The 27,886-nt window shown below is 40.4% G+C and overlaps 1 protein-coding gene across 5 annotated transcripts in view; it reads left to right on the forward strand.

Moving 5' to 3' along the window:
* Positions 1-8,021: 8,021 nt before the first annotated feature.
* LOC133649605 (carboxyl-terminal PDZ ligand of neuronal nitric oxide synthase protein-like) overlaps positions 8,022-27,886 on the forward strand; it is a 36,583-nt gene continuing 16,718 nt past the window's right edge. For 3 of the 5 annotated variants that reach the window (XR_009826094.1, XR_009826095.1, XM_062046223.1), the window contains exons 1-5: positions 8,023-8,442; positions 8,719-8,790; positions 15,960-16,049; positions 16,111-16,169; positions 16,235-16,343. Coding sequence is in view for 3 of the 5 variants with exons in the window: in XM_062046223.1 (XP_061902207.1) it covers positions 8,338-8,442; positions 8,719-8,790; positions 15,960-16,049; positions 16,111-16,169; positions 16,235-16,343 (435 nt within the window). In the remaining 2 variants the exon portion in view is untranslated. Of the gene's footprint in view, positions 8,443-8,718; positions 8,791-8,900; positions 9,008-15,959; positions 16,050-16,110; positions 16,170-16,234; positions 16,344-27,886 lie in introns of those variants that run through there. The other 2 variants (XM_062046226.1, XM_062046224.1) reach the window with 2 other exon arrangements.

A 27,886-nucleotide genomic window follows, 5' to 3' on the forward strand; every position in this document is an offset into this window, starting at 1 on the left:
GTTTGTCTAAGTCTAAGTCTAAAGTAGAACAATTTTGTCTAAGTCTAAGTCTAAGGTAGTACAAGTTTGTCTAAGTCTAAGGAAGAACAAGTTTGTCTAAGTCTAAGGTAGAACATCTTTGTCTAAGTCTAAGGTAGAACAAGTTTGTCTAAGTCAAAATATACGGTAGAACAAGTTTGTCTAAGTCTAAGTCTAAGGTAGAACAAGTCTGTCTAAGTCTAAGTCTAAGGTAGCACAACTTTGTCTAAGTCTAAATCTAAGGAAGAACAAGTTTGTCTAAGTCTAAGTCTAAGGTAGAACACGTTTGTCTAAGTCTAAGGTAGAACAAGTTTGTCTAAGTCTAAATCTACGGTAGAACAAGTTTGTCTAAATCTAAGTCTAAGGTAGAACAAGTCTGTCTAAGTCTAAGTCTAAGGTAGCACAAGTTTGTCTAAGTCTAAATCTAAGGAAGAACAAGTTTGTCTAAGTCTAAGTCTAAGGTAGAACAAGTTTGTCTAAGTCTAAGTCTAAGGAAGAACAAGTTTGGCTAAGTCTAAGGTAGAACAAGTTTGTCTAAGTCTAAGGTAGAACAAGTTTGTCTAAGTCCAAGTCTAAGGTAGAACAATGTTGTCTAAGTCTAAGTCTAAGGTAGTACAAGTTTGTCTAAGTCTAAGTCTAAGGTAGAACAAGTTGGTCTAAGTCTATTGTAGGACAAGTTTGTCTAAGTCTAAGGTAGTACTAGTTTGTCTAAGTCTAAGTCCAAGGTAGTACTAGTTTGTCTAAGTCTAAGTCTAAGGTAGTACAAGTTTCTCTAAGTCTAAGGCTAAGGTAGAACAAGTTTGTCTAAGTCTAAGGTAGACAAGTTTGTCTAAGTCTAAGGTAGAACAAGTTTGTCTAAGTCTAAGTCTAAAGTAGAACAATTTTGTCTAAGTCTAAGTCTAAGGTAGTACAAGTTTGTCTAAGTCTAAGGAAGAACAAGTTTGTCTAAGTCTAAGGTAGAACATCTTTGTCTAAGTCTAAGGTAGAACAAGTTTGTCTAAGTCAAAATCTACGGTAGAACAAGTTTGTCTAAGTCTAAGTCTAAGGTAGAACAAGTCTGTCTAAGTCTAAGTCTAAGGTAGCACAACTTTGTCTAAGTCTAAATCTAAGGAAGAACAAGTTTGTCTAAGTCTAAGTCTAAGGTAGAACACGTTTGTCTAAGTCTAAGGTAGAACAAGTTTGTCTAAGTCTAAATCTACGGTAGAACAAGTTTGTCTAAATCTAAGTCTAAGGTAGAACAAGTCTGTCTAAGTCTAAGTCCAAGGTAGCACAAGTTTGTCTAAGTCTAAATCTAAGGAAGAACAAGTTTGTCTAAGTCTAAGTCTAAGGTAGACCAAGTTTATCTAAGTCTAAGTCTAAGGAAGAACAAGTTTGGCTAAGTCTAAGGTAGAACAAGTTTGTCTAAGTCTAAGGTAGAACAAGTTTGTCTAAGTCGAAGTCTAAGGTAGAACAATGTTGTCTAAGTCTAAGTCTAAGGTAGTACAAGTTTGTCTAAGTCTAAGTCTAAGGTAGAACAAGTTGGTCTAAGTGTAAGGTAGAACAATTTTGTCTAAGTCTAAGGTAGAACAAGTTTGTCTAAGTCTAAATCTACGGTAGAACAAGTTTGTCTAAATCTAAGTCTAAGGTAGAACAAGTCTGTCTAAGTCTAAGTCTAAGGTAGCACAAGTTTGTCTAAGTCTAAATCTAAGGAAGAACAAGTTTGTCTAAGTCTAAGGTGGACCAAGTTTGTCTAAGTCTAAGTCTAAGGAAGAACAATTTTGTCTAAGTCTATGTCTAAGGTAGAACAAGTTTGGCTAAGTCTAAGGTAGAACAAGTTTGTCTAAGTCTAATTTAGAAGAGTTTTATCTAAGTCTAAGTCTAAGGTAGAACAAGTTTGTCTAAGTCTAAATCTACGGTAGAACAAGTTTGTCTAAGTCTAAGGTACAACAAGTTTGTATAAGTCTAAGTGTAAGGTAGCACAAGTTTGTCTAAGTCTAAATCTAAAAAATAACAAGTTTGTCTAAGTCTAAGGTAGAACAAGTTTCTCTAAGTCTAAGGCTAAGGTAGAACAAGTTTGTCTAAGTCTAAGGTAGGACAAGTTTGTCTAAGTCTAAGGTAGAGCAAGTTTGTCTAAGTCTAAGTCTAAGTCTAAGGTAGAACAAGTTTGTCTAAGTCTAAGGTAGAACAAGTTAGTCTAAGTCTAAGTCTAAGGTAGAACAAGTTTGTCTAAGTCTAAGTCTAAGTGTAAGGTAGAGCAAGTTTGTCTAAGTCTAAGTCTAAGTGTAAGGTAGAACAAGTGTGTCTAAGATGGACCTACACTCTCCTGTTAGGTGTTGCAGTTTAGCATTGGAAGATGTGTGTCGCCACCTGCTGGCTGGAAGAAGATGTGTGTCGCCACCTGCTGGCTGGAAGAAGATGTGTGTCGCCACCTGCTGGCTGGAAGAAGGAGTTTTCCCACTGCTGATGTCTTCTTTGGAACAGTTGTTGATGCTGCTGTTATGTCGCCATCTAGTGGACAAGGTGAGTAATTCAGGTCAAAAACCTTTAATGATGCTCTGTATAGAACAATGCACAACATTACTTCATTTAAAAGTCAACGATAACAAAAAAAACATATATATTAATAATAATAATAATAATAATAATAATAATAATAATAATTTCAAAAAGTCAACAAACATGACACAACCTGCTCACTGTGTGGATATCATTAAAAACTTCCATTCACCATGAAAAAAAAAGCCAAATTCCACTCATTTAATATCAATGTGATTATTATGATAATAATCATTTATTTACAACCATTATACTAATGTATTATGTACGCACATATATACATACAGAAAAAGAAACAAGTTGCGCAATTGTTCATTTCAACAATCGTATGTGGTATGTGTGTATATATATATATATATATATATATATATATATATATATATATATATATATATATATATATATATATATATATATATAAGAAAAAGAAACAAGTGTATGCGCAATTGTTCATTTCATCAATCGTATGTGGTATGTGTGTATGTATATAAATATATAGATATATATATTTATATATATATATAGATATATCTATATATCTATATATATATATCTATATATATATCTATCTATATATATATATATAGATATATATATATATATCTATATATATCTATATATATATATATATATATATATATATATATATATATATACATATATATATATATATATATATATATATATATATATATATATATATATATATATATATATATATATATATATATATATATATATATATATATATATGTATATATATATATATATATAGATATAGATATATATATATAGATATATATAGATATATATATAAATATATAAATCCGGGATTTTTTTCGAATAGTTGAAGTAGAGCACAACAATTCCCAAACAGGCGGAATATTTTGAAGTTGGAACAGTTTGATTTAGATGAAAAATGTGGGAGTTGTGGAACTTTGAAGAATGTCCCATTCTTTTCAATGGGAATTTCCTAAACATTTGGGAATTTCGGGAAATTCTTTGAAAATGGTAGAAAATTTGAATGGTCTGAATGAGTTCAAATGGTTGGTGTTGGAATTTTTCAAATCGCTGGAAAAATGTTGAAGTAGTAACATGTTGAATTGAATTACGGAATCCTGGAATTTCGGGAAAACCGGGAATTTTTCCAGTTCAAAAAACAACTTCGTTTTTTGTCCTGATTAAGAGGAATGTTTTGACGGTGGAAGAAGTGGGTTGGAAAATGTGGGAGGAGTAGTCGACAGTAAAAAAAAAAAAAAAGGGTGGAAATAGGGCTTTGGAAAACCAGGAATTCTGGAAAATCCTGGAAAAAAATTTGAACTTGGAAAAAATATGGTTTAAATTTCCAGGATGGTGAAATGTGTTGAAGGTGGAATGGTTTGAAAAATGGATAATTAATTTTGAATGGGGAAAATGAAAAAAAAAAAAGGAATTACGGGAATTTTTTTAGAATTGTTGAAGTATAGCATTTTGAAGTTGGAACAGTTTGAATCAGATTAAACATGTAGGAGTTGTTTAACTTTGAAAAATGTCCCATTCGTTTCAATGGGAATTTCCAATAAATTTGGGAATTTTGGGAAAAGTGGGAAATTCTTTGAAAATGTGTTGAAGGTGGAATGGTTTGAATCGGGTGAAAAATGTGGAAATGGGCGAAGTTTGAAAAATGGCCAATTCATTTTAAATGGGAAAAATGTCCCGGAAAACCTGGAATTCTGGAAAATCCTGGAATTTTTTTTGAACTTGGAAAAAATATGGTTTAAATGTCCAGGATGGTGAAATGTTTTGAAGGTGGAATGGTTTTAATCAGGTGAAAAATGTGGAAATGGGGGAAGTTTGAAAAATGGCCAATTCATTTTGAATGGGAAAAATGTCCCGGAAAACCTGGAATTCTGGAAAATCCTGGAATTTTTTTTGAACTTGGAAAAAATATGGTTTAAATGTCCAGGATGGTGAAATGTTTTGAAGGTGGAATGGTTTTAATCAGGTGAAAAATGTGGAAATGGGGGAAGTTTGAAAAATGGCCAATTCATTTTGAATGGGAAAAATGTCCCGGAAAACCTGGAATTCTGGAAAATCCTGGAATTTTTTTTTAACTTGGAAAAAATATGGTTTAAATGTCCAGGATGGGGAAATGTTTTGAAGGTGGAATGGTTTTAATCAGGTGAAAAATGTCGAAATGGGCGAAGTTTGAAAAATGGCCAATTCATTTTGAATGGGAAAAATGTCCCGGAAAACCTGGAATTCTGGAAAATCCTGGAATTTCTTTGAACTTGGAAACAATATGGTTTAAATGTCCAGGATGGTGAAATGTTTTGAAGGTGGAATGGTTTTAATCAGGTGAAAAATGTGGAAATGGGCGAAGTTTGAAAAATGGCCAATTCATTTTGAATGGGAAAAATGTCCCGGAAAACCTGGAATTCTGGAAAATCCTGGAATTTTTTTTGAACTTGGAAAAAAATATGGTTTAAATTTCCAGGATGGGGGAATGTTTTGAAGGTGGAATGGTTTTAATCAGGTGAAACATGTGGAAATGGGGGAAGTTTGAAAAATGGCCAACTCATTTTGAATGGGAAAAATGTCCCGGAAAACCTGGAATGCTGGAAAATCCTGGAAAGAATTTTGAACTTGGAAAAAATATGTTTTTAAATTTCCAGGATGGTGAAATGTTTTGAAGGTGGAATGGTTTTAATCAGGTGAAAAGTGTGGAAATGGGGGAAGTTTGAAAAATGGCCAATTCATTTTGAATGGGAAAAATGTCCCGGAAAACCTGGAATTCTGGAAAATCCTGGAATTTTTTTTGAACTTGGAAAAAAATATGGTTTAAATGTCCAGGATGGTGAAATGTTTTGAAGGTGGAATGGTTTTAATCAGGTGAAAAATGTGGAAATGGGCGAAGTTTGAAAAATGGCCAATTCATTTTGAATGGGAAAAATGTCCCGGAAAACCTGGAATTCTGGAAAATCCTGGAATTTTTTTTGAACTTGGAAAAAATATGGTTTAAATGTCCAGGATGGTGAAATGTTTTGAAGGTGGAATGGTTTTAATCAGGTGAAAAATGTGGAAATGGGGGAAGTTTGAAAAATGGCCAATTCATTTTGAATGGGAAAAATGTCCCGGAAAACCTGGAATTCTGGAAAATCCTGGAATTTTTTTTGAACTTGGAAAAAATACGGTTTAAATGTCCAGGATGGTGAAATGTTTTGAAGGTGGAATGGTTTTAATCAGGTGAAAAATGTGGAAATGGGCGAAGTTTGAAAAATGGCCAATTCATTTTGAATGGGAAAAATGTCCCGGAAAACCTGGAATTCTGGAAAATCCTGGAATTTTTTTTGAACTTGGAAAAAATATGGTTTAAATGTCCAGGATGGTGAAATGTTTTGAAGGTGGAATGGTTTTAATCAGGTGAAAAGTGTGGAAATGGGGGAAGTTTGAAAAATGGCCAATTCATTTTGAATGGGAAAAATGTCCCGGAAAACCTGGAATTCTGGAAAATCCTGGAAAAAAATTTTAACTTGGAAAAAATACGGTTTAAATGTCCAGGATGGTGAAATGTTTTGAAGGTGGAATGGTTTTAATCAGGTGAAAAATGTGGAAATGGGCGAAGTTTGAAAAATGGCCAATTCATTTTGAATGGGAAAAATGTCCCGGAAAACCTGGAATTCTGGAAAATCCTGGAATTTTTTTTTAACTTGGAAAAAATATGGTTTAAATGTCCAGGATGGGGAAATGTTTTGAAGGTGGAATGGTTTTAATCAGGTGAAAAGTGTGGAAATAGGGGAAGTTTAAAAAATGACAAATTCAATTTGAATGGGAAAAATGTCCCGGAAAACCTGGAATTCTGGAAAATCCTGGAATTTTTTTTTAACTTGGAAAAAAATATGGTTTAAATTTCCAGGATGGTGAAATGTTTTGAAGGTGGAATGGTTTTAATCAGGTGAAAAGTGTGGAAATGGGGGAAGTTTGAAAAATGGCCAATTAATTTTGAATGGGAAAAATGTCCCGGAAAACCTGGAATTCTGGAAAATCCTGGAATTTTTTTTGAACTTCGAAAAAATATGGTTTAAATGTCCAGGATGGTGAAATGTTTTGAAGGTGGAATGGTTTTAATCAGGTGAAAAATGTGGAAATGGGCGAAGTTTGAAAAATGGCCAATTCATTTTGAATGGGAAAAATGTCCCGGAAAACCTGGAATTCTGGAAAATCCTGGAAATTTTTTTTAACTTGGAAAAAAATATGGTTTAAATTTCCAGGATGGGGGAATGTTTTGAAGGTGGAATGGTTTTAATCAGGTGAAACATGTGGAAATGGGGGAAGTTTGAAAAATGGCCAACTCATTTTGAATGGGAAAAATGTCCCGGAAAACCTGGAATGCTGGAAAATCCTGGAAAAAATTTTGAACTTGGAAAAAATATGTTTTTAAATTTCCAGGATGGTGAAATGTTTTGAAGGTGGAATGGTTTTAATCAGGGGAAAAGTGTGGAAATGGGGGAAGTTTGAAAAATGGCCAATTCATTTTGAATGGGAAAAATGTCCCGGAAAACCTGGAATTCTGGAAAATCCTGGAATTTTTTTTGAACTTGGAAAAAAATATGGTTTAAATGTCCAGGATGGTGAAATGTTTTGAAGGTGGAATGGTTTTAATCAGGTGAAAAATGTGGAAATGGGCGAAGTTTGAAAAATGGCCAATTCATTTTGAATGGGAAAAATGTCCCGGAAAACCTGGAATTCTGGAAAATCCTGGAATTTTTTTTGAACTTGGAAAAAATATGCTTTAAATGTCCAGGATGGTGAAATGTTTTGAAGGTGGAATGGTTTTAATCAGGTGAAAAATGTGGAAATGGGCAAAGTTTGAAAAATGGCCAATTCATTTTGAATGGGAAAAATGTCCCGGAAAACCTGGAATTCTGGAAAATCCTGGAATTTTTTTTGAACTTGGAAAAAATACGGTTTAAATGTCCAGGATGGTGAAGTGATTTGAAGGTGGAATGGTTTTAATCAGGTGAAAAATGTGGAAATGGGGGAAGTTTGAAAAATGGCCAATTCATTTTGAATGGGAAAAATGTCCCGGAAAACCTGGAATTTTAGGAAATCTGGGATTTTGGGGAATTTTCCAATGGATACCCCCGCGATTCCCAAATAGGCTGAACAGTTGAAAGTTGGAGGGGTTTGAATGGGGTGAAAAATGTGGAAGGTAGAGCGCTGCAAAATCTGGAGAAGAAGAAAGAAAACCATATATGTGTGAATGTTTTGGTGTTCGGAACCAATTAACGGTGCTAAACGATGTACGACAGTGTTGACATGAAAAAACAAGGTTATTTGTCATTTATAAATGGATGGATGTTGAAATGTTTTCTAACGTCAGACCTTGAAGGCCAGGCGCAGTACCACTTAGCGCCACTGGGTGTCGCCAGAGAGCAGCTGCACTTTGCTCCCTCCTCACTCCCACTGAGGGATGACGGCGGCGACCGTGACACAAACACCCGCTCCGTGACGCCGATCGGCCGGGGGAGGAACCACACACGCGATGCGCTGAGCCCGGAAAGCGGCGCGCAATCCTCCGCCAAAGGGAGGCAGGACACACCGGTCACCATCTGCCGTCAAGCGGTGCTCTCTCTCCGGCGGACATCGATCCGTCTTGGACCGAGCCTGGGAGTGACACTGCGGGGGATCTCAGGCATAACAAGTGTGTGTGTGTAAGTGTGTGTGTGTAAGTGTGTGTAAGTGTGTGTGTGTAAGTGTGTGTGTAAGTGTGTGTGTGATTAGTGATTAGTGATTGAATGAGAGATGCCAGGTGTGACCAAGTACAATCTGGTGGACGACTCCCACGACCTGAGGGTTCCTATGCATAACGAGGAGGTGTTCCAGCATGGGGTCTGCTTCGAGGCCAAGGTAATGCTCCTTATTGTGCACAATGTCATTTCATACTGTTTGTCCTCGCTAACTTTGTGTGTTGCACGTGAGCCGCCAGAGGACATATAAATAATAATAAATGTTGTTGTGTTGCAGTACACATTGGCAGCCTGGAGGTGTGTCGTCCTGGCAGATATAAATAATAATAATAATAATAATAATAAATGTTGTGTTGCAGTACATTGGCAGCCTGGAGGTGTGTCGTCCTGGCAGATATAAATAATAATAATAATAATAGTACATGTTGTGTTGCAGTACATTGGCAGCCTGGAGGTGGGTCGTCCTGGCAGTCGCATGGAGATAGTCGCCGCCATGAGGAGGATCCGAGTAAGAAACAACTAAATATTCCAAAGTGGTCCGCACACCTGTCTTAAGTCCTAAGTCTTGTCCATGGTTAACCACCCATCTTTGAATTCCTCCATGTTTGCCATCTTCAGTCCCGCTTTTATTACTGAGGTTTATGTTACACACCCTTGGAGGAAGCAACATCTCTCAAGGCTCCGGTCCAGACAAGGACTGCAGAGCAATTACTTCTCACCGCAGTGTGAGGGACACACACACACACACACACACACACACACACAGGAAGGGATTTACTAGTCCACTCTGAGACGTGGTGTAACATCCAAGTGAGTCGGGTGGTGTCCGCAGTGACATACCTTGGTGCTTCTAAGTCCTCCAGGCCACAATGAGATTGTTTTGGGAAATGTCCTCTTTGGACAAAACAGAAGAAGGGGAAATAAAAGTCTCCATAAGAGGAAGTGGTGTGTCAGGTACCACTGTGACGTCTTACCAAAAGGCTCCATGAGAGGAGGTGGTGTGTCAGGTACCACTGTGACGTCTTACCAAAAGGCTGAGCCGCGCCGACTTTTGGAAAACAAAAAAATATAGCAGTGAAATATTTAGATTGCAATAAAAATCCATGCACCTTCTTCCAATCATGAGGTGGGGTAAAGGTAGTAAGTAAAAGGTAGTGGGTAAAATGTAGTCAGTAAAAGGTTGTGAGTACTAGAAAGTGGGTAACAGATAGAGGGTACTAAGTAAAAGGCAGTGGGTAAAAGGTACTATGTAAAAGGTAGTGGGTAAGAGGTAGTCAGTACAAGATAGCGGGTACTAGGAAGTGGGTAAAAGATAGCGGGTACTAAGTAAAAGATAGTGGGTAAAAGGTAGTGGGTACTAAGTAAAAGGTAGTGGGTAAAATGTAGTCAGTAAAAGGTAGTAAGTAAAAGGTAGTGGGTAAAAGATAGCGGGTATTAAGTGAAAGAAAGTGGGTAAAAAGTAGTGGATAAGAGGTAGTCAGTACAAGATAGCGGGTACTAGGAAGTGGCTAAAAGATAGCGGGTACTAAGTAAAAGATAGTGGGTAAAAGATAGCGGGTACTAAGTAAAAGGTAGTGGGTAAAATGTAGTCAGTAAAAGGTTGTGAGTACTAGAAAGTGGGTAAAAGATAGCGGGTACTAAGTAATAGGTAGTAGGTAAAATGTAGTCAGTAAAAGGTTGTGAGTACTAGAAAGTGGGTAAAAGATAGCAGGTACTAAGTGAAAGGTAGTGGGTAAAAAGGTTGCCAGTAAAAGGTAGTGGGTAAGAGGTAGTCAGTACAAGATAGTGGGTAAAACGTAGCGGGTACTAGGAAGTGGGTAAAAGATAGCGGGTACTAAGTAAAAGGTAGTGGGTAAAAGGTACTATGTATAAGGTAGTGGGTAAGAGGTAGTCAGTACAAGATAGCGGGTACTAGGAAGTGGGTAAAAGATAGCGGGTACTAAGTAAAAGATAGTGGGTAAAAGGTAGTGGGTACTAAGTAAAAGGTAGTGGGTAAAATGTAGTCAGTAAAAGGTAGTAAGTAAAAGGTAGTGGGTAAAAGATAGCGGGTATTAAGTGAAAGTAAGTGGGTAAAAGATAGCGGGTACTAAGTAAAAGGTAGTGGGTAAAATGTAGTCAGTAAAAGGTTGTGAGTACTAGAAAGTGTGTAAAAGATAGCTGGTACTAAGTAATAGGTAGTGGGTAAAATGTAGTCAGTAAAAGGTTGTGAGTACTAGAAAGTGGGTAAAAGATAGCAGGTACTAAGTGAAAGTTAGTGGGTAAAAAGGTTGCCAGTAAAAGGTAGTGGGTAAGAGGTAGTCAGTACAAGATAGTGGGTAAAAGGTAGCGGGTACTATGAAGTGGGTAAAAGATAGTGGGTACTAAGTAAAAGGTAGTGGGTAAAAGGTAGTAGTTACTAAGTAAAATGCAGTGGGTAAAATGTAGTCAGTAAAAGGTTGTGAGTACTAGAAAGTGGGTAAAAGATAGCGGGTACTAAGTAAAAGGTAGTGGGTAAAAGGTACTATGTAAAAGGTAGTGGGTAAGAGGTAGTCAGTACAAGATAGCGGGTACTAGGAAGTGGGTAAAAGATAGTGGGTACTAAGTAAAAGATAGTGGGTAAAAGGTAGTGGGTAAAATGTAGTCAGTAAAAGGTGGTGAGTAGTAGAAAGTGGGTAACAGATAGCGGGTACTAAGTAAAAGGTAGTGGGTAAAAGGTACTATGTAAAAGGTAGTGGGTAAGAGGTAGTCAGTACAAGATAGCGGGTACTAGGAATTGGGTAAAAGATAGTGGGTACTAAGTAAAAGATAGTGGGTAAAAGGTAGTGGGTAAAATGTAGTCAGTAAAATGTGGTGAGTAGTAGAAAGTGGGTAACAGATAGCGGGTACTAAGTAAAAGGTAGTGGGTAAAAGGTACTATGTAAAAGGTAGTGGGTAAGAGGTAGTCAGTACAAGATAGCGGGTACTAGGAAGTGGGTAAAAGATAGCGGGTACTAAGTAAAAGGTAGTGGGTACTAAGTAAAAGGTAGTGGGTAAAATGTAGTCAGTAAAAGGTAGTAAGTAAAAGGTAGTGGGTAAAAGATAGCGGGTATTAAGTAAAAGGTAGTGGGTAAAAGGTAGTGGATAAGAGGTAGTCAGTACAAGATAGCGGGTACTAGGAAGTGGGTAAAAGATAGCGGGTACTAAGTAAAAGATAGTGGGTAAAAGATAGCGGGTACTAAGTAAAAGGTAATGGGTAAAATGTAGTCAGTAAAAGGTTGTGAGTATTAGAAAGTGGGTAAAAGATAGCGGGTACTAAGTAAAAGATAGTGGGTAAAATGTAGTGGGTACTAAGTAATAGGTAGTGGGTAAAATGTAGTCAGTAAAAGGTTGCGAGTACTAGAAAGTGGGTAAAAGATAGCAGGTACTAAGTGAAAGGTAGTGGGTAAAAAGGTAGCCAGCAAAAGGTAGTGGGTAAGAGGTAGTCAGTACAAGATAGTGGGTAAAAGGTAGCGGGTACTAGGAAGTGGGTAAAAGATAGCGGGTACTAAGTAAAAGGTAGTGGGTAAAAGGTATTAGTTACTAAGTAAAAGGCAGTGGGTAAAATGTAGTCAGTAAATGGTTGTGAGTACTAGAAAGTGGGTAAAAGATAGCGGGTACTAAGTAAAAGGTAGTGGGTAAAAGGTACTATGTAAAAGGTAGTGGGTAAGAGGTAGTCAGTACAAGATAGCGGGTACTAGGAATTGGGTCAAAGATAGTGGGTACTAAGTAAAAGATAGTGGGTAAAAGGTAGTGGGTAAAATGTAGTCAGTAAAATGTGGTGAGTAGTAGAAAGTGGGTAACAGATAGCGGGTACTAAGTAAAAGGTAGTGGGTAAAAGGTACTATGTAAAAGGTAGTGGGTAAGAGGTAGTCAGTACAAGATAGCGGGTACTAGGAAGTGGGTAAAAGATAGCGGGTACTAAGTAAAAGATAGTGGGTAAAAGATAGCGGGTACTAAGTAAAAGGTAGTGGGTAAAATGTAGTCAGGAAAAGGTTGTGAGTACTAGAAAGTGGGTAAAAGATAGCGGGTACTAAGTAAAAGATAGTGGGTAAAATGTAGTGGGTACTAAGTAATAGGTAGTGGGTCAAATGTAGTCAGCAAAAGGTTGTGAGTATTAGAAAGTGGGTAAAAGATAGCAGGTACTAAGTGAAAGGTAGCGGGTAAAAAGGTAGCCAGTAAAAGGTAGTGGGTAAGAGGTAGTCAGTACAAGATAGTGGGTAAAAGGTAGCGGGTACTAGGAAGTGGGTAAAAGATAGCGGGTACTAAGTAAAAGGTAGTGGGTAAAAGGTAGTAGTTACTAAGTAAAAGGCAGTGGGTAAAATGTAGTCAGTAAATGGTTGTGAGTACTAGAAAGTGGGTAAAAGATAGCGGGTACTAAGTAAAAGGTAGTGGGTAAAAGGTACTATGTAAAAGGTAGTGGGTAAGAGGTAGTCAGTACAAGATAGCGGGTACTAGGAAGTGGGTAAAAGATAGTGGGTACTAAGTAAAAGATAGTGGGTAAAAGGCAGTGGGTAAAATGTAGTCAGTAAAAGGTGGTGAGTAGTAGAAAGTGGGTAACAGATAGCGGGTACTAAGTAAAAGGTAGTGGGTAAAAGGTACTATGTAAAAGGTAGTGGGTAAGAGGTAGTCAGTACAAGATAGCGGGTACTAGGAAGTGGGTAAAAGATAGTGGGTACTAAGTAAAAGGTAGTGGGTACTAAGTAAAAGGTAGTGGGTAAAATGTAGTCAGTAAAAGGTAGTAAGTAAAAGGTAGTGGGTAAAAGATAGCGGGTACTAAGTAAAATGTAGTGGATAATAGGTAGTCAGTACAAGATAGCGGGTACTAGGAAGTGAGTCAAAGATAGCGGGTACTAAGTAAAAGATAGTGGGTAAAAGATAGCGGGTACTAAGTAAAAGATAGTGGGTAAAAGGTAGTGGGTACTAAGTAATAGGTAGTGGGTAAAATGTAGTCAGTAAAAAGTTGTGCGTACTAGAAAGTGGGTAAAAGATAGCGGGTACTAAATGAAAGGTAGTGGGTAAAAAGGTAGCCAGTAAAAGGTAGTGGGTAAGAGGTAGTCAGTACAAGATAGTGGGTAAAAGGTAGCGGGTACTAGGAAGTGGGTAAAAGATAGCGGGTACTAAGTAAAAGGTAGTGGGTAAAAGGTAGTAGTTACTAAGTAAAAGGCAGTGGGTAAAATGTAGTCGGTAAAAGGTTGTGAATACTAGAAAGTAGGTAAAAGATAGCGGGTACTAAGTAAAAGATAGTGGGTACTAAGTAAAATATATTGGGTAAAAGATAGTGGGTACTAAGTAAAAGGTAGTAGGTCGTAAGTAAAAGGTAGTGGGTAAAAGACAGCGGGTACTAAGTAAAAGGTAGTGGGTAAAAGATAGCGGGTACTAAGTAAAAGGTAGTGGGTAAAAGATAGCGGGTACTAAGTAAAAGGTAGTGGGTAAAAGGTAGTAAGTAAAAGGTAGTGGGTAAAAGGTAGTGGGTACTAAGTAAAAGGTAGTGGGTACTCTGAAGTGGGTAAAAGATAGCGGGTACTAAGTAAAAGGTAGTGGGTAAAAGATAGCGGGTACTAAGTAAAAGGTAGTGGGTAAAAGATAGTGGGTACTAAGTAAAAGGTAGTGGGTAAAAGATAGCGGGTACTAAGTAAAAGGTAGTGGGTAAAAGGTAGTAAGTAAAAGGTAGTGGGTAAAAGGTAGTGGGTACTAAGTAAAAGGTAGTGGGTACTAGGAAGTGGGTAAAAGATAGCGGGTACTAAGTAAAATGTAGTGGGTAAAAGATAGTGGGTACTAAGTAAAAGGTAGTGTGTAAAAGATAGCGGGTACTAAGTAAAAGGTAGTGGGTAAAAGGTAGTGGGTACTAAGTAAAAGGTAGTGGGTACTAGGAAGTGGGTAAAAGATAGCGGGTACTAAGTAAAAGGTAGTGGGTAAAAGATAGCGGGTACTAAGTAAAAGGTAGTGGGTAAAAGATAGCGGGTACTAAGTAAAAGGTAGTGGGTAAAAGATAGCGGGTACTAAGTAAAAGGTAGTGGGTAAAATGTAGTAAGTAAAAGGTAGTGGGTAAAAGGTAGTGGGTACTAAGTAAAAGGTAGTGGGTACTAGGAAGTGGGTAAAAGATAGCGAGTACTAAGTAAAAGGTAGTGGGTAAAAGATAGCGGGTACTAAGTAAAAGGTAGTGGGTAAAAGATAGCGGGTACTAAGTAAAAGGTAGTGGGTAAAAGATAGCGGGTACTAAGTAAAAGGTAGTTGGTAAAAGGTAGTAAGTAAAAGGTAGTGGGTAAAAGGTAGTGGGTACTAAGTAAAAGGTAGTGGGTACTAGGAAGTGGGTAAAAGATAGCGAGTACTAAGTAAAAGGTGGAGGGTAAAAGATAGCGGGTACTAAGGAAAAGGTAGTGGTTAAAAGATAGCGGGTACTAAGTAAAAGGTAGTGGGTAAAAGATAGCGGGTACTAAGTAAAAGGTAGTGGGTAAAAGGTAGTAAGTAAAAGGTAGTGGGTAAAAGGTAGTGGGTACTAAGTAAAAGGTAGTGGGTACTAGGAAGTGGGTAAAAGATAGCCGGTACACACTTTTCCGGACTCTGAATTGGAGGTGCTGATTCTCATCCCAGTGGCTTCACACTCGGCTGTGGAGTGATCCAGTGAGAGATGAAGACCTTGGTCAGATGAAACCATCAGAACTTTAATATTGTTAATAGTCACATTTAATAAAGGGGATTGGATTGGAAAACTATGAGATAAAACCTCTGCCTAGTTTTTTAATGAATACTTAGGTCTACTACGCTACTGTATTTAATGTTGTCATTAAGGTGGTACTTAATGAATACTTAGGTCTACTACACTACTGTATTTAATGTTGTCATTATGGTGGTACTTAATGAATACTTAGGTCTACTACACTACTGTATTTAATGTTGTCATTATGGTGGTACTTAATGAATACTTAGGTCTACTACAGTACTGTATTTAATGTTGTCATTATGGTGGTACTTAATGAATACTTAGGTCTACTACACTACTGTATTTAATGTTGTCATTATGGTGGTACTTAATGAATACTTAGGTCTACTACACTACTGTATTTTAATTACAGAAATGCCCATACAAATATATATTTTACAGTCAGAAAGTTAGAGGAATGTCCACTTTATCCCATGTTTACATCTCATTGTGCAACATGTGAATGTTTTCAATTCCTTCCAAAGTAGGACCCCACCCAGACACGCTGGTACATAGCTCATGAAAAACAATATATATATATTTTTTTTTTTTTCTAAATTTTAATAATAAAAATGTGGAACCGGTACTTTTCAAACTGAGTATAGTACCATTGTTGATTCATTAGTACCACAATAGTATACTAGTACCGCTATACCCTACAAGCCTAGTGAACTATGTCAAATATCCTGGAGTGACTCCTTTAATGAGTTAATCATCTAATGTTGTCACCTTTGTGAATAATTCTCCATCTGTGGAAGATCCAGCATCAATCATGAAGACGGATGGAAGTCTGAATTCCAAAGCTTAAAAGACGAAGACCTCGGTTTTTACTCCGGATGACCCTAATCAGAAAATGTGTGCTGCTATCTGCGGCCACCTCCCTTTTTCCAATCCATCATCTGTGGCGTGTAAACACAACGTTGTCCCTCCTTTGGTGCTTGGACCACTTTGAGACGCTGACGTTGTGTTTTTTTGCACAGTACGAGTTCAAACTGAAGAACATCAAGAAGAAGAAGGTCAACATCGTGGTGTCCACGGACTTTGTCAAGGTCGTCCTGAGGAAGAAGAAGGTTGGTGGCGTCATCATTCAAGTGGCTCTGGGCAATCATTCACTTTTGGCTGTCCTGGCAGAGAAAAGGCTGGACCTGGGACCAGAACACCATCTTGGTGTCGGAGGACCCCATCTACAGGTAGGATTATCGGAAACCAAGACCGGGATCCTCCACGGTAGTAAAACCTGCTGACCCCCCAACAGGATTTTTTATGTCTCGCATGACGCACAAGACCTGAAGATCTTCAGCTACATCGCCAGAGACGGTGAGAGCAACAGTTTCCGCTGCAACGTCTTCAAGTCCAAGAGGAAGGTGAGTTGAACTTAAGTGTTGGTTGAGATAGAGGGTGGGCGCACGTTACACCAGTTTTAAAGTCACTGCATTGACTCCCTGTCCACTTCAGGGGTGGATTTTAAAGTTCTAATTTTAGTTTTTAAATAACTTAATGGCCAAGCGCCTTTTACCTTTACCAAATACCAGAGGGCGGGCGCACATTACACCGGTTTTAAAGTCACTACATTCACTCCCTGTTTGCTTCAGGGTGGATTTTAAAGTTCTAGTTTTAGTTTTTAAATGACTTAATGGCCTCGTGTCTTCTACCGTATCAACCCTCGCGGATCCTGGGGTTCTCTGGCACTGGCATTTTACCTTTACCAAATACCAGAGTGCACATTACACCAGTTTTAAAGGCACTGCATTGGCTCCCTGTTCACTTCAGGGTGGATTTTAAAGTTACATTTTTAGTTTTTAAATGACTTAATGGCCAAGCGCCTTCTACCGTATCAACCCTCGCAGATCCTGAAGTTCTCTGGCACTGGGACCCTCGCGGATTCTGTAGTCCTCTGGCACTGGCCTTTTACCATTACCAAATACCAGAGGGCGGGAGCACATTACGCCAGTTTTAAAATCGCTACATTGGCTGCTGGTTTGCTTCAGGGTGGATTTTAAAGTTATAATTGTAGTTTTTAAATGACTTATTGGCCTCGCGCCTTCTACCGTATCAACCCTCAGGGATCCTGAAGTCCTCTGGCACTGGCATTTTACCTTTACCAAATACCAGAGCGCACATTACACCAGTTTTAGAGTCGCTGCATTGGCTCCCTGTTTGCTTCAGGGTGGATTTTAAAGTTATATTTTTAGTTTGTAAATTACTTAATGGCATGCGCCTTCTACCGTATCAACCCTCGCGGATCCTGAAGTCCTCTGGCACTGGCATTTTACCTTTACCAAATACCAGAGGGCGGGCGCACATTACAACAGTTTTAAAGTCGCTGCATTGGCTAAAGACACAACTTTTTAATCAGACTTTTCACTAATCCTTTGTTTCTCTCAATGTTATGTTGTTTATTAACTTATTCATGTAATATTTATATTTCATCATATGTTTTATACTATTTTTTACCCACTACCTTTTTATCTAGTACCCACTACCTTTTACCCACTACATTTGACTTAGTACCAACTACCTTTTACCTAGTACCCACTACCTAGTACCCACTACCTTTTACTTAGTACCCACTACCTTTTACCTAGTACCCACTACCTCTTACCCACTACCTTTTACCTAGTACCCACTAACTCTTACCCACTACCTTTTTATCTAGTACCCACTACCTTTTTTTATGTGGGCTCTGTACCGAGGATGTCGTTGTGGCTTGTACAGCCCTTTGAGACACTTGTGATTTAGGGCTATATAAATAAACATTGATTGATTGATTGATTGATTGATTTTACCCACTACATTTTACTTAGTACCAACTACCTTTTACCTAGTACCCACTACCTAGTACCCACTACCTTTTACTTAGTACCCACTACCTTTTACCTAGTACCCACTACCTCTTACCCACTACCTTTTACTTAGTACCCACTAACTCTTACCCACTACCTTTTTAACTAGTACCGCTACCTTTTACCCACTACATTTTACCCACTACATTTTACTTAGTACTAACTACCTTTTAACTAGTACCCACTACCTTTTACTTAGTACCCACTACCTTTTACCTAGTACCCACTACCTCTTACCCACTACCTTTCTATCTAGTACCCACTACCTTTTACCTACTACATTTTACTTAGTACCAACTACCTTTTACTTAGTACCTGCTACCTAGTACCTGCTACCTTTTACTTAGTACCCACTAACTCTTACCCACTACCTTTTACTTGGTACCCACTACCTCTTACCCACTACTTTTTACTTAGTACCCACTACTTCTCACCCACTACCTTTTACTTAGTTCCCACTACCTCTTACCCACTATCTTTTACTTTGTACCCACTACTTCTTACCCACTACCTTTTTATCTAATACCCACTACCTTTTACCTACTACCTTTTACTTAGTACCCACTACCTTTTACTTAATACCCACTACTTCTTACCCACTACCTTTTTATCTAATACCCACTACCTTTTGCCTACTACCTTTTACTTTGTACCCTCTAACTCTTACCCACTACCTTTTACTTGGTACCCACTACCTCTTCCCCACTACTTTTTACTTAGTACCCACTACTTCTTACCCACTACCTTTTACATAGTTCCCACTACCTCTTACCCACTATATTTTACTTGGTACCCACTACCTCTTCCCCACTACTTTTTACTTAGTACCCACTACTTCTTACCCACTACCTTTTACTTAGTTCCCACTACCTCTTACCCACTATATTTTACTTGGTACCCACTACCTATTACCCACTACCTAGTACCCACTACCTCTTACCCACTACCTTTTTATCTAATACCCACTACCTTTTACCTACTACCTTTAACTTAGTACCCACTACCTCTTACCCAATACCTTTTTATCTAATACCCACTACCTTTTACCTACTACCTTTTACTTAGTACCCACTACCTTTTTATCTAATACCCACTACCTTTTACCTATACCTTTAACTTAGTACCCACTACCTCTTACTAGGGATGTCCGATAATATCGGCCTGCCGATAATATCGGCCGATAAATGCGTTAAAATGTAATATCGGAAATTATCGGTATCGGTTTTTTTATTATCTGTATCGGGGTTTTATTTGTTTTTTTTTATTAAATCAACATAAAAAACACAAGATACACTTACAATTAGTGCACCAACCCAAAAAACCTCCCTCCCCCCATTTCTTTCTGTTATCAATATTCTGGTTTCTACATTATATATCAATATATATCAATACAGTCTGCAAGGGATACAGTCCGTAAGCACACATGATTGTGCGTGCTGCTGGTCCACTAATAATACTAACCTTTAACAGTTAATTTTACTCATTTTCATTAATTACTAGTTTCTATGTAACTGTTTTTATATTGTTTTACTTTCTTTTTTATTCAAGAAAATGTTTTTAATTTAGTTATCTTATTTTATTTTTATTTTTTAAAAAGTACCTTATCTTCACCATACCTGGTTGTCCAAATTAGGCATAATAATGTGTTAATTCCACGACTGTATATATCGGTTGATATTGGTATCGGTTCATATCGGTATCGGTAATTAAAGAGTTGGACAATATCGGAATATCGGATATCGGCAAAAAGCCGTAATCGGACATCTCTACCTCTTACCAATACCTTTTTATCTAATACCCACTATCTTTTACCTACTGCCTTTTACCTAGTACCCCTTACCTTTTACTTAGTTCCCACTACCTCTTACCCACTATCTTTTACTTAGTACCCACTACCTCTTACCCACTACCTTTTTATCTAATACCCACTACCTTTTACCCACTACCTTTTACTTAGTTCCCACTACCTCTTACCCACTACCTTTTTATCTAATACCCACTACCTTTTACCCAATACCTTTTTATCTAATACCCACTACCTTTTACCTACTACCTTTTACCTAGTACCCCTTACCTCTTACCCACTATCTTTTTATCTAATACCCACTACCTTTTACTTAGTTCCCACTACCTCTTACCCACTATCTTTTACTTAGTACCCACTACCTCTTACCCAATACCTTTTTATCTAATACCCACTACCTTTTACCTACTACCTTTAACTTAGTACCCACTACCTTTTTATCTAATACCCACTACCTTTTACCTACTACCTTTTACTTAGTACCCACTACCTATTACCCACTACCTTTTTATCTAATACCCACTACCTTTTACCTACTACCTTTAACTTAGTACCCACTACCTCTTACCAATACCTTTTTATCTAATGCCCACTACCTTTTACCTACTGCCTTTTACCTAGTACCCCTTACCTCTTACCCACTACCTTTTTATCTAATACCCACTACCTTTTACCCACTACCTTTTACTTAGTTCCCACTACCTCTTACCCACTATCTTTTACTTAGTACCCACTACCTCTTACTCACTACCTTTTTATCTAATACCCACTACCTTTTACCCACTACCTTTTACTTAGTTCCCACTACCTCTTACCCACTACCTTTTACCCAATACCTTTTTATCTAATACCCACTACCTTTTACCTAGTACCCCTTACCTCTTGCCCACTATCTTTTTATATAATACCCACTACCTTTTACTTAGTTCCCACTACCTCTTACCCACTATCTTTTACTTAGTACCCACTACCTTTTTATCTAATACCCACTACCTTTACCTACTACCTTTTACTTAGTACCCACTACCTCTTACCCACTACCTTTTTATTTAATACCCACTACCTCTTACCCACTATCTTTTACTTAGTTCCCACTACCTCTTACCCACTACCTTTTTATCTAATACTCACTACCTCTTACCCACTACCTTTTACTTAGTTCCCACTACCTCTTACCCACTATCTTTTACTTAGTACCCACTACCTCTTACCCACTACCTTTTTATCTAATACCCACTACTTTTTACCTACTACCTTTTACTTAGTAGCCACTACCTCTTACCCACTACCTTTTTAATCTAGTACCCACTACCTTTTACCTACTATTGTTTACCTAGTACCCACTACCTCTTACCCACTACCTTTTTATCTAATACCCACTACATTTACCCACTACCTTTTACTTAGTTCCCACTACCTCTTACTCGCTATCTTTTACTTAGTACCCACTAACCCTTACCCACTACCTTTTTATCTAATACCCACTACTTTTTACCTACTACCTTTTACTCAGTACCAACTACCCATAGCCATGTTTCCTGCACTGATATTGTGTGCTGGTGTCTGGTGGTGAGGAGAGAACACAGTGATGCCGACATTGTTCCCATGGCAACCACACAGACAGCGGTTGTGTGCAGGCAAGTCATGTGACGCAAACTGTCACTTCTTTTATTCCTGTCAACAACATGTGAGAGACACAATATGTTTTATTTCCATGAACAACATCTCTGAGACACAATATGTTTTATTTCTGTCAACAACATGTGAGAGACACAATATGTTTTATTTCCATGAACAACATCTCTGAGACACAACATGTTTTATTTCTGTCAACAACATGTGTGAGACAGAAGATGGAGGAGAAACAAAGACATGATTGTAGTGACAGAACACGTCTGGAATAAGACGACATGTTGGAAAATGTATTTGTCATTTATGGTTTTATTTTTGGTTATTTTGTTATTCAACGTTGTGCTTGTGGAGGACGTCACATGGACTTTAGTCCGTGGTACTGTAAGTGTGTGACGGGCATCACTGTTCCATGGACTTTAGTCCTTGGTACTGTAAGTGTGTGACGGGCATCACTGTTCCATGGACTTCAGTCTGTGGTACTGTAAGTGTGTGACGGGCATCACTGTTCCATGGACTTCAGTCTGTGGTACTGTAAGTGTGTGACGGGCATCACTGTTCCATGGACTTTAGTCCTTGGTACTGTAAGTGTGTGACGGGCATCACTGTTCCATGAACTTTAGTCCTTGGTACTGTAAGTGTGTGACGGGCATCACAGTTCCATGAACTTTAGTCCTCGGTACTGTAAGTGTGTGACCGGCATCACTGCTCCATGAACTTTAGTCCGTGGTACTGTAAGTGTGTGACCGGCATCACTGCTCCATGGACTTTAGTCCGCGGTACTGTAAGTGTGTGACGGGCATCACTGTTCCATGGACTTTAGTCCTTGGTACTGTAAGTGTGTGACGGGCATCACTGTTCCATGAACTTTAGTCCTCGGTACTGTAAGTGTGTGACCGGCATCACTGCTCCATGAACTTTAGTCCTCGGTACTGTAAGTGTGTGACCGGCATCACTGTTCCATGAACTTTAGTCCTCGGTACTGTAAGTGTGTGACCGGCATCACTGCTCCATGGACTTTAGTCCGCAGTACTGTAAGTGTGTGACGGGCATCACTGTTCCATGGACTTTAGTCCGTGGTACTGTAAGTGTGTGATGGGCATCACTGTTCCATGGACTTTAGTCCGCGGTACTGTAAGTGTGTGACGGGCATCACAGTTCCATGAACTTTAGTCCGTGGTACTGTAAGTGTGTGACGGGCATCACTGTTCCATGGACTTTAGTCCTCGGTACTGTAAGTGTGTGACGGGCATCACTGTTCCATGAACTTTAGTCCTTGGTACTGTAAGTGTGTGACGGGCATCACTGTTCCATGGACTTTAGTCTGTGGTACTGTAAGTGTGTGACGGGCATCACTGTTCCATGGACTTTAGTCCGTGGTACTGTAAGTGTGTGACGGGCATCACTGTTCCATGGACTTTAGTCTGCGGTACTGTAAGTGTGTGACGGGCATCACTGTTCCATGGACTTTAGTCCGCGGTACGGTAAGTGTGTGACGGGCATCACTGTTCCATGGACTTTAGTCCGTGGTACTGTAAGTGTGTGACGGGCATCACAGTTCCATGAACTTTAGTCCGTGGTACTGTAAGTGTGTGACGGGCATCACTGTTCCATGGACTTTGGTCCGTGGTACTGTAAGTGTGTGACGGGCATCACTGTTCCATGGACTTTAGTCCGTGGTACTGTAAGTGTGTGACGGGCATCACTGTTCCATGGACTTTAGTCCGCGGTACTGTAAGTGTGTGACGGGCATCACTGTTCCATGGACTTTAGTCCGTGGTACTGTAAGTGTGTGACGGGCATTACTGTTCCATGGACTTTAGTCCGCGGTACTGTAAGTGTGTGACGGGCATCACTGTTCCATGGACTTTAGTCCGTGGTACTGTAAGTGTGTGACGGGCATCACTGTTCCATGAACTTTAGTCCTTGGTACTGTAAGTGTGTGACGGGCATCACTGTTCCATGGACTTTAGTCCGTGGTACTGTAAGTGTGTGACGGGCATCACTGTTCCATGAACTTTAGTCCGTGGTACTGTAAGTGTGTGACGGGCATCACTGTTCCATGGACTTTAGTCCGTGGTACTGTAAGTGTGTGACGGGCATCACTGTTCCATGAACTTTAGTCCTTGGTACTGTAAGTGTGTGACGGGCATCACTGTTCCATGGACTTTAGTCTGCGGTACTGTAAGTGTGTGACGGGCATCACTGTTCCATGGACTTTAGTCCGCGGTACTGTAAGTGTGTGACGGGCATCACTGTTCCATGGACTTTAGTCCGCGGTACTGTAAGTGTGTGACGGGCATCACTGCTCCATGGACTTTAGTCCGTGGTACTGTAAGTGTGTGACGGGCATCACTGTTCCATGGACTTTAGTCCGTGGTACTGTAAGTGTGTGACGGGCATCACTGTTCCATGGACTTTAGTCCGTGGTACTGTAAGTGTGTGACGGGCATCACTGTTCCGTGAACTTTAGTCCGTGGTACTGTAAGTGTGTGACGGGCATCACTGTTCCATGGACTTTAGTCCGTGGTACTGTAAGTGTGACGGGGATCACTGTTCCATGGACTTTAGTCTGCGGTACTGTAAGTGTGTGACGGGGATCACTGTTCCATGAACTTTAGTCCGTGGTACTGTAAGTGTGTGACGGGCATCACTGTTCCATGAACTTTAGTCTGCGGTACTGTAAGTGTGTGACGGGCATCACAGTTCCATGAACTTTAGTCCTCGGTACTGTAAGTGTGTGACGGGCATCACTGTTCCATGGACTTTAGTCCGCGGTACTGTAAGTGTGTGACGGGCATCACTGTTCCATGAACTTTAGTCCGTGGTACTGTAAGTGTGTGACGAGCATCACTGTTCCATGGACTTTAGTCCGCGGTACTGTAAGTGTGTGACGGGCATCACTGTTCCATGGACTTTAGACGGGCATCACTGTTCCATGAACTTTAGTCCTTGGTACTGTAAGTGTGTGACGGGCATCACTGTTCCATGGACTTTAGTCTGTGGTACTGTAAGTGTGTGACGGGCATCACTGTTCCATGGACTTTAGTCCGTGGTACTGTAAGTGTGTGACGGGCATCACTGTTCCATGGACTTTAGTCTGCGGTACTGTAAGTGTGTGACGGGCATCACTGTTCCATGGACTTTAGTCCGCGGTACTGTAAGTGTGTGACGGGCATCACTGTTCCATGGACTTTAGTCCGTGGTACTGTAAGTGTGTGACGGGCATCACTGTTCCATGGACTTTAGTCCGCGGTACTGTAAGTGTGTGACGGGCATCACTGTTCCATGGACTTAAGTCCGTGGTACTGTAAGTGTGTGACGGGCATCACTGTTCCATGGACCTTAGTCCGCGGTACTGTAAGTGTGTGACGGGCATCACTGTTCAATGGACTTTGGTCCGTGGTACTGTAAGTGTGTGACGGGCATCACTGTTCCATGGACTTTAGTCCGCGGTACTGTAAGTGTGTGACGGGCATCACTGTTCCATGGACTTTAGTCCGCGGTACTGTAAGTGTGTGACGGGCATCACTGTTCCATGAACTTTAGTCCTTGGTACTGTAAGTGTGTGACGGGCATCACTGTTCCATGGACTTTAGTCCGCGGTACTGTAAGTGTGTGACGGGCATCACTGTTCCATGGACTTTAGTCCGCGGTACTGTAAGTGTGTGACGGGCATCACTGTTCCATGGACTTTAGTCCGCGGTACTGTAAGTGTGTGACGGGCATCACTGTTCCATGAACTTTAGTCCTTGGTACTGTAAGTGTGTGACGGGCATCACTGTTCCATGGACTTTAGTCCGTGATACTGTAAGTGTGTGACGGGCATCACTGTTCCATGAACTTTAGTCCATGGTACTGTAAGTGTGTGACGGGGATCACTGTTCCATGGACTTTAGTCCGTGGTACTGTAAGTGTGTGACGGGCATCACTGTTCCATGAACTTTAGTCCGTGGTACTGTAAGTGTGTGACGGGCATCACTGTTCCATGAACTTTAGTCCGTGGTACTGTAAGTGTGTGACGGGCATCACTGTTCCATGGACTTTAGTCCGTGGTACTGTAAGTGTGTGACGGGCATCACTGTTCCATGAACTTTAGTCCGTGGTACTGTAAGTGTGTGACGGGCATCACTGTTCCATGAACTTTAGTCCGTGGTACTGTAAGTGTGTGACGGGCATCACTGTTCCATGAACTTTAGTCCGTGGTACTGTAAGTGTGTGACGGGCATCACTGTTCCATGAACTTTAGTCCGTGGTACTGTAAGTGTGTGACGGGCATCACTGTTCCATGAACTTTAGTCCGTGGTACTGTAAGTGTGTGACGGGCATCACTGTTCCATGAACTTTAGTCCGCGGTACTGTAAGTGTGTGACGGGCATCACTGTTCCATGGACTTTAGTCCGCGGTACTGTAAGTGTGTGACGGGCATCACTGTTCCACGGACTTTAGTCCGTGGTACTGTAAGTGTGTGACGGGCATCACTGTTCCATGGACTTTAGTCCGCGGTACTGTAAGTGTGTGACGGGCATCACTGTTCCATGGACTTTAGTCCTTGGTACTGTAAGTGTGTGATGGGCATCACTGTTCCATGGACTTTAGTCCGCGGTACTGTAAGTGTGTGATGGGCATCACTGTTCCATGGACTTTAGACGGGCATCACTGTTCCATGAACTTTAGTCCTTGGTACTGTAAGTGTGTGACGGGCATCACTGTTCCATGGACTTTAGTCCGTGGTACTGTAAGTGTGTGACGGGGATCACTGTTCCATGGACTTTAGTCCGCGGTACTGTAAGTGTGTGACGGGCATCACTGTTCCATGGACTTTAGTCTGCGGTACTGTAAGTGTGTGACGGGCATCACTGTTCCATGGACTTTAGTCCGAGGTACTGTAAGTGTGTGACGGGGATCACTGTTCCATGGACTTTAGTCTGCGGTACTGTAAGTGTGTGACGGGCATCACTGTTCCATGGACTTTAGTCCGTGGTACTGTAAGTGTGTGACGGGCATCACTGTTCCATGGACTTCAGTCCGTGGTACTGTAAGTGTGTGACGGGGATCACTGTTCCATGGACTTTATTCCGCGGTACTGTAAGTGTGTGACGGGCATCACTGTTCCATGGACTTTAGACGGGCATCACTGTTCCATGGACTTTAGTCCTTGGTACTGTAAGTGTGTGACGGGCATCACTGTTCCATGAACTTTAGTCCTTGGTACTGTAAGTGTGTGACGGGCATCACTGTTCCATGAACTTTAGTCCTTGGTACTGTAAGTGTGTGACGGGCATCACTGTTCCATGAACTTTAGTCCGCGGTACTGTAAGTGTGTGACGGGCATCACTGTTCCATGGACTTTAGACGGGCATCACTGTTCCATGAACTTTAGTCCTTGGTACTGTAAGTGTGTGACGGGCATCACTGTTCCATGAACTTTAGTCCTTGGTACTGTAAGTGTGTGACGGGCATCACTGTTCCATGAACTTTAGTCCTTGGTACTGTAAGTGTGTGACGGGCATCACTGTTCCATGAACTTTAGTCTGTAGTACTGTAAGTGTGTGACGGGCATCACTGTTCCATGGACTTTAGTCCGCGGTACTGTAAGTGTGTGACGGGCATCACAGTTCCATGAACTTTAGTCCGTGGTACTGTAAGTGTGTGACGGGCATCACTGTTCCATGGACTTTAGTCCTTGGTACTGTAAGTGTGTGACGGGCATCACTGTTCCATGGACTTTAGTCCACGGTACTGTAAGTGTGTGACGGGCATCACTGTTCCATGAACTTTAGTCCTTGGTACTGTAAGTGTGTGACGGGCATCACTGTTCCATGGACTTTAGTCCGCGGTACTGTAAGTGTGTGACGGGCATCACTGTTCCATGGACTTTAGACGGGCATCACTGTTCCATGAACTTTAGTCCTTGGTACTGTAAGTGTGTGACGGGCATCACTGTTCCATGGACTTTAGTCCGTGGTACTGTAAGTGTGTGACGGGCATCACAGTTCCATGAACTTTAGTCCGTGGTACTGTAAGTGTGTGACGGGCATCACTGTTCCATGAACTTTAGTCCGCGGTACTGTAAGTGTGTGACGGGCATCACTGTTCCATGGACTTTAGTCCGCGGTACTGTAAGTGTGTGACGGGCATCACTGTTCCACGGACTTTAGTCCGTGGTACTGTAAGTGTGTGACGGGCATCACTGTTCCATGGACTTTAGTCCGCGGTACTGTAAGTGTGTGACGGGCATCACTGTTCCATGGACTTTAGTCCTTGGTACTGTAAGTGTGTGATGGGCATCACTGTTCCATGGACTTTAGTCCGCGGTACTGTAAGTGTGTGATGGGCATCACTGTTCCATGGACTTTAGACGGGCATCACTGTTCCATGAACTTTAGTCCTTGGTACTGTAAGTGTGTGACGGGCATCACTGTTCCATGGACTTTAGTCCGTGGTACTGTAAGTGTGTGACGGGGATCACTGTTCCATGGACTTTAGTCCGCGGTACTGTAAGTGTGTGACGGGCATCACTGTTCCATGGACTTTAGTCTGCGGTACTGTAAGTGTGTGACGGGCATCACTGTTCCATGGACTTTAGTCCGAGGTACTGTAAGTGTGTGACGGGGATCACTGTTCCATG

Source organism: Entelurus aequoreus, linkage group LG05 (assembly GCF_033978785.1).
Source record: "Entelurus aequoreus isolate RoL-2023_Sb linkage group LG05, RoL_Eaeq_v1.1, whole genome shotgun sequence".
NCBI lineage: Eukaryota > Metazoa > Chordata > Actinopteri > Syngnathiformes > Syngnathidae > Entelurus > Entelurus aequoreus.